At 32.3% G+C, this 10,405-nt stretch overlaps 1 protein-coding gene across 1 annotated transcript; it reads left to right on the top strand.

Annotated features, from left to right (window-relative positions):
- Nucleotides 1-864: 864 nt before the first annotated feature.
- Nucleotides 865-3,556, top strand: LOC108328476 (BTB/POZ and MATH domain-containing protein 4). The gene is made up of 4 exons (XM_017562345.1): nt 865-1,294; nt 1,840-2,191; nt 2,822-3,101; nt 3,253-3,556. The coding sequence occupies exons 1-4, from the start codon at nt 906-908 to the stop codon at nt 3,405-3,407; spliced, it is 1,176 nt and encodes a 391-aa protein (XP_017417834.1). The 5' UTR covers nt 865-905; the 3' UTR covers nt 3,408-3,556.
- Nucleotides 3,557-10,405: the final 6,849 nt, after the last annotated feature.

Below are 10,405 nucleotides of genomic sequence, written 5' to 3'. Positions count from 1 at the left end.
AGTTCACACACTCTCAAAATTTTTAGTTTCAAGAAGGATATTTTAATAGTGATGGGGTAAAGTAGTGTTGTGAAAATGAGTTGAAATTCGTGAGTCAACTTAGTCTACTGTGGGCTCAGATCGGGTTAGGTTAAAAAATTAAAATTTTGATACGGACCAATTTTGAACTCAGCTCACTCAAAACCCATTTTATTCATGTTGAATCCGTGGTGAGTCAAGTTAGTTCACCAACCCACCTAATTTTTCTAGCATGTACTTTTTGTTAAGTTAATCATTTTACAAAATATTAAAACATATTACGTGAAATTATTTTTGTATAGAATAAGTAGACAACATAAAAAATCCACAAATCTATATTTTGTAACTTAATTTTTTTGAAGAAACAAATTTGAATCGTTGTGAAACCATTAAAAATTTTATTGAAGAAATTTTGTGATATCTTTGTGTGAATGAAATTTTATATTTAATTGATGATAAATTAAATTTAATACAATTTCCTTTTATTTAGATTTGAATTAGAAATTTTTTACTTCTTACCTTAGTATAGTTACGAGTTTAAATCTATTTTATTGAAATTTGTTTTTTTAATGTATTATATTTTTTATAAAAATAAGAATAAAATATAAATTGAACGGTCTAGATTAATCAAGCAAATAAGGACAAGATGAAGAAAAAAAAGTATTAAATGAATTAATAAATAAGGTGATTAATACGTATTAATATCTCTTTGAAAATGAATACAAATGAACAGAAAACATTAAAGTTTCCTATTAAATCATTAAATTTGATCTTAAAATCATTAATTATCTCCTCCCTCTTAACATTTTGTGGGTATTACTTATTTGAAGCGAAGAGAATGAGAAGAGCGTGAGAGATCTTGCAGAGTGAGGTGGAAAAATAGGAAGATGATGACGGGAGGGCGTAGGAGAAGTGTGAATTCTTGGAGCAGTTCTGAATCGGTGACAGAGACAGTGTTAGGGTCTCACATGTTTGAAATAAAAGGGTACTCTTTGACAAAGGGAATGGGCATTGGAAAATGCATTGGGAGCAAGAAGTTCAGCGTTGGAGGGTACGAGTGGGGCATACAGTTCTACCCAGATGGCAAATACTCCAAAGATAACTCCTCTTACGTTTCTCTCTTCATCACACTCTATTCCAACGCCACCGATGTTCCCACCTTTTATCATATCAACATGCTCGATCAGACACCAAAACGAAAACGCCATGCTGGTACTCACTACGATCACTCCTTCGAATGTGGACCCTGCGTTTTCAAAACCCGTGGCAGCATGTGGTTTGTTTCTCTCTTCTTTCTCTTTCATTCCAATGTGGTTTCTTTTCAAAACCATGTTATTCGTAGCAACTAAACATATATCAAACTTTAGAGAGATACAAGTTAAGATCTGAGACAAAAAATTAGCATGTCGTTGGAAGTCCTTCATGTAAGTTCGTGGGTGAAACATTTTCTAATATGGTATCAGAGTTATGGTTGAAACATTTTCTAGCGAGATCTATGTGGACATTATGTTCTATATGTTGTCGGGTAACTATCAAATCACCCATTAATTCCACTCTCAGAGATGTCTATATCTAAACGTGAAGAGGTGTATTGAAAGTTTCACTATTAAAAATAAGGCCAAATTATAATATATAAGTGGAGTGCAAACTTCACCATGGTTTTTTAAGGCTGAGTTAGACTTAAAAACCATTTTCTAATACGTGTTAATAAGATCCTGTGATTTTTTTAATGGGATCTGGAGTTAGCTGTGTTATCTGTTTACGAAGGAGTGCATTTTGGATTGATGAATAATGATGCAGTGGTTTTGTTTTGTGTGTTAGGGGTTATAACCGGTTCTGCAATCGGAAAGATCTTGAGGCTTCAGGTTTTCTCAAGGATGACTGCTTGAAGATTGAGTGCACTATTGGTGTTGTGGTGACATCGTGCAGTGATTCTTCCAAGTTAAACAAAATACACGTTCCTGAGTCTGATATGAGGGAACAGTTCGGGATGCTGTTAGATTCTGGGGCATTTTCTGATATTACTTTCTCAGTTAGAGGACAAAAGTTTCATGCTCATAAGCTTGTATTGGCTACTCGCTCAAAACTGTTTCTAACTGAGTTTGTTAATGGGAGGGAGAAGGATGAAGATGGTCACATACTTGTTAATGACATTGAACCTAGGGTTTTCAAGGTAACAACATATTCTTTAAAATGGCCACTTTTTCTTTATCTTTTTGCAGTTTTTTTTTGTTTTCCTATTAGCTAGGTTACTTTCAATGTGTCATGCAGCCAGGACTTAAGGTTTCAAAAACATATATAGAAGGTCTAATGTTTTAATAATTCTATTGACAAAAATTGTTGGAAGAAAAATATTCATTTTCAACCTAGAGTTAATATTTTATAAGACTCTTATTGTTCACTTTTAGATCAATTATTCACTTTTACTAATAAACAACACTAGCACACCTTTAAAAATATATTAAACTACATATAAAGATTATATTTTTTCCAAATACATAAATCATTTATAGTTGGAAGAAGTTTTTCAAAACTAAAATTATTTAAATCATATCTAAATATGTATGGGATGAGTTAACCAATATTGTCTATCCAGAGTAAAATATTAATTTGAATTGTTCAATTATAAAACTCTAGTAAATAATTTTCCAGCTTAAAACATTAAAAAATGAAATAAAATTATTAATCTACATTACCATAATTTTTATATTAATTTTTATTGAAGAGTCCAAGTTAGATATAACCAATTTACAGTATCATTTGCTTGGTTATCTAATGTTTCTTGTGACATATTGTTGAACAGGCTTTGCTTCATTTTATTTATAGAGACTCTCTAATACACGATAGAGAGCTTTATAAGTCACGTTCATCACTGTATTCTTCGGTATCTGAAACATTTCCTGCAAAGTTATTAGCAGCTGCAGAAAAGTTTGATTTATCAAGACTTAAGCTGATGTGTGAATCTGTACTGTGCAATGATATATCTACAGATTCTGTTGTCAACATTTTACTTCTTGCTGATCGTAATCATGCAACTGAATTGAAGTTCGCCTGTCTAAAATTTGCTGTTCAAAACCTTAATGGTGAGTTTTCCTACTCAACTCTACATTATAGAGTTCATAAACAAGTTTTTTAGGTTGTGCTATATTTTAATCATTTTTTGTCAGTGGATTTGACAGCATTTGTATAACAATTGATGGTCATATGGTTTTTTCATTATTATGGCTGTTGCAGCTGTCATGCAATCTGACTGTTTCAAATATCTTACTCAAAAGAATCCACTGTTGCAAGTTGAACTGCTCAAAACTTGGGTAGAATGCAAGGAACCATTTATTGGAAAACCAAAATATGAATCTTTGAAGACCCAGTCTCCAGATGAAGATCATTAAGGGCACATCAATGTAATACAACAAACTCAGAAAAATTAGTCCTAGGATGTGAAAGTTTGATATTGGATGCCAAAGGTTGATATTGTGTTCGGATGAAAAATGTTTAAAGCATAATTTACTTTTAAATATTTTATGATGAAATGTTAAGATAAGATCGTTTAGAAAATTTTTATTTTAAAATTTAACAAAAATATTTAATGAAATAATATTTATCAATATCTAGGATGTCACACTAATTAATGCAATATATGTTTATACAATATTTTAAACTTAATACCTATTATAAATGCTAAAGAGAATAGATTAGCATAAACGTTATATTAAACTGGACTACGCTAAACGTTAAACGTTATGATAAATGTTTAACATTTTAAAAGTAATGTATAAATAGTACTTTTTATCTATTGTATAGTTTTTTTTTTATCTATACAGATCATTTAAGGACAATATACTTTATTTTTGCGTTGATTCAGAACAACGTTAAGAGCTATAAAAACATTCTGGAAATGTTTGTTTTTTGATTGACCAATTTGTACAACAACTTAGTATCTTATGCAAAAGCAAGTGTATAAAATTATAAGAAAGGATGAACACAGATGGAAGAGAGGGGATGGGGATGTAAGGGTAGCACGCCACTTAGGGGGCACTAAAGTTCACCAACCAAATATAAGTGGGGATACCGCCACTTGAGCTCTACTCTCAAGATAAGACTAGAGAGGAAGACACTCACAAGAAAATCACACTCACAAGGAAATCACGCTCACAAAGGTGGTCAAATATATGTATTAATCTCCAAAATATTCAATTCTTACAATAGTCTAGGAGAACCTATTTTATAAGTGTGAAAAAGAGTCTCCTTACAAAAATACAAAGTAAAGACTAAAGGTGAAATAATACAAAACCTAGTTTTTAGAAGCTAGGTTAAAAAGAAGGTATCTTGAAAAAGAAGAGTATCATAACTTGGCCTCCAAGCTTTCATATGTGGCACCTTTGACCTTCTAGAAGAGAAGGTCAACCTTTCCTTCTAAGCCTCTTCAAAATGTGTCCCATTGTTTGGCTCCAAGGTGAGGCTCTTCTCCACTACAAGTAATGTTACACACCTTCAAGTTGGCACAAGCTTATCCTACAAAACAAACAAATAAAAGAGTCAACATGTCAACTTAAGTCAAGTCAGCTAAGGTCAAGAAGTCAACCAAAGTAAAGTTAACATAGATCAACTTAAGAAAAGTCAACATAAAATCAAACTAAAAGAATATGAAGAAACCTTTTTTAAAATATGTTTATTCTTCCTAAGCATGTGTCATGTGCGTCCTTCTACATCATTATTGCCTTCGATTTCTCCTCCTCATCTTGCTTCGTTGTTGTTGTGGTTGTCACTATTGTCATCGCCTCCTCCTCATCTATCTCATTCTCCTTCTTTTTTTCTCTTCTTCCTCTCATATTATTCTTCTCACCTACCTTCAATTAATTTATAACAAATACTTTGTAAGCTTTGATGGAAAAATTGACATTGATTTTATCGACAGATTTACTAACAAAATTACCAATAAATTCTTAAAACAATTCAATTATCAACAAATTTTTCAATACATTTTCAAAAAAATTAATTATCAATAAATTTTTAAAGAATTCAATTACGAGCAATTTACTATTTGATTTAAAGAAAATTCAATAGTGATATATTCTAAAAAATCAATTATGAGTTACTAGTAGATTATATCACAAAATGGTCAAAGTCCAAAAAGGAATATTTGACACTCATGAAAGAAATTTACCAATTAAAATATGCATCAATAATAAAAATTATAAAATGCTATTGATTTTACTAACTAATCATTTGTATGTCTATCAGTAATAAAATTTTAATTCATCAATGGATTTATCGTTTTCTAAAATCTTTCAATAGATTGTGTTTTACCAATGAATTTTTTTACATTAATAATTTAGCTTTTTCTTGTAGTGTATGATATGGATCAAGCACTCTTCCTCGTATGTTAAACACATACTCATATAGTATTGTAGAGACAGATAAGACTAATAACTTTTGTGTTATGTTTTAAGGGATTGAAAATCTACATGAATTAATTTTTCACCTATCAAGAATATTCGAATTCCCATTAGTATAAACAATCTTATTCTAAATAATTTTGAATCTCAAATTTGTTTGAAGAGGTTAAACCTGTTGTTTACAAAAATTTATTCAACCATATGTATCTTTCTTATAACTACGTATATCCATCTATTTATTGTGTCATTTTAGCTTTCCTTTTTTTTACTTTTATATTCACCGAACAATAGGTTCAAAGAAATATCAACCTTGACTTTAACACACATCTTTCGGGACCAAAAAGTTTATCAATCATTCAATTCATATATCTCATTTTGTATATAGGATCTATGACAACAACAATTAACAACAACATATTAACTTTTTAGGTTCACCCTAATATTTCTCTTTTTTTTCATATTTTTGGTTATCTATATGTAGCACTGCTTGTATTATTGATATTAAACAAATGTTTTTTTATCCCATTTCAAAGTCTTATTACCATATGTGACATGTACATATTACTATAGTAACTAAAAGGTACTAGAGATGTGTTGGGAAAAAACGTCACTCAAAAATAATAATATTCTTCAATTCATTGGAGTTACTTTTCATTGAACCTTGACAATCTTTAAATAGATACAAATAGGGCCTTTGGCCAAATACAAATAATAAAAACTAACAATAGAATATCAACTAACTTGAAATAAAATCTACTTAATTTATCTCTATCTTATATCAATCTATCTCTATCTTATATCAATAAAATAAAATAATATTCTTCTAAATAAAAAGAAAATCAAAACTACTTATATCTATTTTATCTCTATCAAAATCAAATCAAAAAATATTACTAAACTCAAAACTAATAAAATAAGATTTTAATGAATCTCTAAAATTTAAGTTTATCCCAACAAACTCCCCCATAAACTTAAATTCTTCCTTCCTTCAGTAGGCTTTCCGTGTGCATCATCCCACACCAGTCTTGCATCTTCTCTCCAAGATTTTTAGCTCTAGTTCATACAACCGGTTCTTCTTTGCTTTTACCTTGGTTGTTAGACGACCATGCTTATCCTTTAAATACAGTACCTGATTTTTCATAAAAATTGAATTACCTTTTTCAATTATCTGACTCATGCTTAAAATATTGCTCTTCAACTCCGGAACATAATAAACATCCCTAATCTCTCCAACTCGTCCATTATTCTGAATATGTCGAATTGTTCCACGCCCTTTCACGGCTACCTTGGAGTCATCTCCAAAAGACACAAATTTGGCCTCCACCTTGGTGAGTTCATAAAAAAAAGTTCTGGTTCCCACACATATGATTGCTTGCTCCAGTATCTAGATACCATACCGAGTTGATAGAAATATCATCAGCCTTCATCTCTTCTTCATCTTCTTCCCTATTTTTATCTGGTTCAATAACGATAGATGTTTTCTCTTCCTTTTCAGGAGCCGTCTTCTTCAACTCCTTAAGCTCAACCCTCTGTTTATTCATAATTTCATTAGCTTCATCCAAAAGCCTCCCTATCCGCTGAATCTTCTCATCTTTTTGTTTGAGTTCCTTTTTCACATTTGTCGCACCTTTTACCGAGATCACTTCATCCATTATTGAGACCGAATTTTCCATGTCCACTGTATCCGAGCTCTTTGCCAGCAACAGTTCTTCTGCATCTTCTTCTACATCTTCTTCTGCATCTTCAGTAACGAGATTCGTCTCCCCCTTTGTCTCGGTCTTGCAATACTTTGCAATATGGCCAGCCTTGCCACAATTGTAGCACTTGCTTGATCTTCACTCATTTGCATAGTGACCGTACTTGTCACACTTAAAACACTCAACTCTTGACCGATCTCCTCGGCCTTTCCTTTGTCCTCGGTCATGCCAATTCTGCTGACCGGTTTGTTCTTTGCCAGCAACAGTTCTTCTGCATCTTCTTCTGCATCTTCAGTAACGAGATTCATCTCCCCCTTTGTCTCGGTCTTGCAATACTTTGCAATATGGCCAGCCTTGCCACAATTGTAGCACTTGCTTGATCTGCATTCATTTGCATAATGACCGTACTTGTCACACTCAACTCTTAACCGATCTCCTCGGCCTTTCCTTTGTCCTCGGTCATGCCAATTCTTCTGACCGGTTTTCTCTTCATCATTCTCAAAATTACCTTGGCCATGTCTACCTCGTCCTCGGCTTCCTTGCCCTTTACCTCTAGGACCTCAGCTCTGAGTAATCCGAGATTTATTCGAGTCAAACTGTACCTGTAGTGCTTGGTCGTCGTGTTCAACCTAATCATCCAAACTCCTTCTCCTTTGTTCGTGGGCTTCTAATGACCCAGCAAGTTCATCCACTGTGAGAATCGACAAGTCCTTCGATTCTTCGATGGCGCACACGATACATTCGAAATCTTTTGTAAGAGATCTCAAAAATTTTCCCACAACCCGGCTAGATGGAATTTGTTCTCCATTCCTACTGAGTTGGTTGGCCACCTTCTCCACCCGAGTTATGTACTCGGTTATATGCTCTTTGGGCTCCATCTTCAACTGTTCAAACTCTCCTCTGAGAGCTTGTATTCGGACTTGTCTAACGCGGTTGTCACCTTTATACGCAACCTCCAATATCTCCTAGACTTCTTTTGCTGATTTGGCATTCGCTATCTTTTCGAATCCCGACTCATCTACTGCATTGTAGATAAAATACAATGCTGACCCATCTCTTGCACGAGTTTTCTTCAATGTTGTCATATGTGCCACCGTCTGATGTTCATCCTCATCAGGTTCAACATACTCGTCTTCCACCATATCCTAAACGTCTTGGGATCTCAATAACGCCTTCATCTGTAGGCACCAATTATCATAATTGGTTTTTCTCGTCAATTGTGGCACACTCATACCATTGACAACCTTTGTCATCTCTCTCCAAAAAGAAATCAAGCACTCACTTTTTCTCTCACGGTGTTTGACTCTTCCCTATCTCCTTTTTTTCTCTCTCTCAGTACTCAGCATAAAGCTCTAATACCACTGCTGGGAAAAACGTGACTCACAAATAATAATACTCTTCAATTCACTAGAGTTACTTTTCATTGAACATTGGCAACCTTTAAATAGGTGCAAATAGGGCCTTGGACCAAATACAAATAATAAAAACTAACAATAGAATATCAACTAACTTAAAATAAAATCTACTTAATCTATCTCTATCTTGTATCAATAAAATAAAATAATATTCTCCTAAATAAAAAGAAAATCAAAACTACCTATATTTATTTTATCTCTATCAAAATCAAATCAAATATTACTAAACTCAAAACTAATAAAACTATATTAACTAAAAGGTACTAGAGATGTGCATAGTAAGTTCAGAAAAATACTATAAAAAGTGTAGAATAGGCTCAACATATTATTAATCTTCATAAGAAGGAAAGCCAATCCCTTTTTCTATCTCATTAATATTTATGTAGTGAAACTCAAGCTCATTAAACGTCTTGAAAGCAACATTTAACATCAAATACGTTGAAATCCACCTTGTTTCAGCATCCAAGTATATATGACCCTTTATTTTGTTTTTAACACACTATTTGAATTTCATAAATTTTAAAGGAGGTGATCTAATATATTTCACTACAACACAAATTCTTAAAACAAAATTGGCAGTCTCTGTTAGCCTTATTACTCACAATTAAGATCAGAATATGTGTTCAAAAACATAAATGAATATAGTCATCTTTCAAAACCAAGTTATTCCAAGACAATAGTCTTTTCTTCAAGTGTTGAACTCCAATAACTCAACAAATTTAGCCATGGTCTCTCCTATACGACATATTACTTGACGAAAATTCAAAATCTTATTGTGCAAATTCCTATCATTGTTGACGAAGTGGATTATCAAACACATTGTAACTTTGATTTTGGGGTGAAGTCCGTGTATCGATGGTGAGACAAACTCTTTGACAATATTGAGAAAAAAACTTCTTCAAATATACCTTCTTTGCATTACATGATGTTACAATATTTCATGATAAGGTATGGCTTGATGAGATCTTAAATTTTGTTTGCAAAGCATTTGAATAGCTCCTACAATGAGGATGCTCTACAAACCGAAAAGAGACTTCAAATTTCACATACATTTTTACTAGTCTTTCCTGATAAAGTTATTGGTCAAATATATCATAGGAACGAAAGTTAATATTCCCACCAATTGTTGAAGATGCACATACTTTTTGTCTCTTCTTTTCTTCTTTATTTGGGTTATTTGGACATCTCAAACACATGATTATGCATTAAGTTGTTCTTTTCTCGTATCGAATAAGGGTATCACAATATTGTATTGAGTCCTCTTATCTTATTTAAGTTCTATTAGAATAAAATGATTCCAAAATTTTGATAAATTTTTCCATCTCTTGGTCTCACATTTGTAAAGTTGGTGACAGTTGGTGGAGTAGAAATTACATGCTCAAATGGTTGAGATTGAAAAATCATCTTCACGCATTTATGACATGGAATAAAAATACAATCTTGTTAATTTAGATGAAATAAAAAGGTTAAATATCTAAAGAGAAAAAAATACAATTAATCAATCATAACATGTCTTACCTAAAACAAACAAATGACACCACAAGATAAACCAAGGTGGAAGGCATTTATAAATTGTGAAAGCACACTTAAAACAAAAAGCAATAAAAATTCAACATTCATTGACTGTTTGTCACATTATATGTAATCACAACATCCTCGCTATATTTTGGCATTGAATGATCTCTAACTACATACAATAATCTATCTTAGTTCAATCTGATGAGCCAGAATCATGCACATGAGTGAAACTCTTGCTACTACATTTAGAAACAGCAAGTAGAAAGTCAAATTTATTTTGACGTCTAATTTTTATAGCTTTAGTGTATATATAGGACTTTCTAATTTGTGCTTACTCTTTGGAAAAGTGGCAATCGTGAGT

The sequence above is a fragment of the Vigna angularis genome, chromosome 2 (assembly GCF_016808095.1).
Source record: "Vigna angularis cultivar LongXiaoDou No.4 chromosome 2, ASM1680809v1, whole genome shotgun sequence".
NCBI classification, from domain to species: domain Eukaryota; kingdom Viridiplantae; phylum Streptophyta; class Magnoliopsida; order Fabales; family Fabaceae; genus Vigna; species Vigna angularis.
Note: the sequence above shows the minus strand (reverse complement) of the source record. Positions and strands in the feature narration are given on the sequence as shown.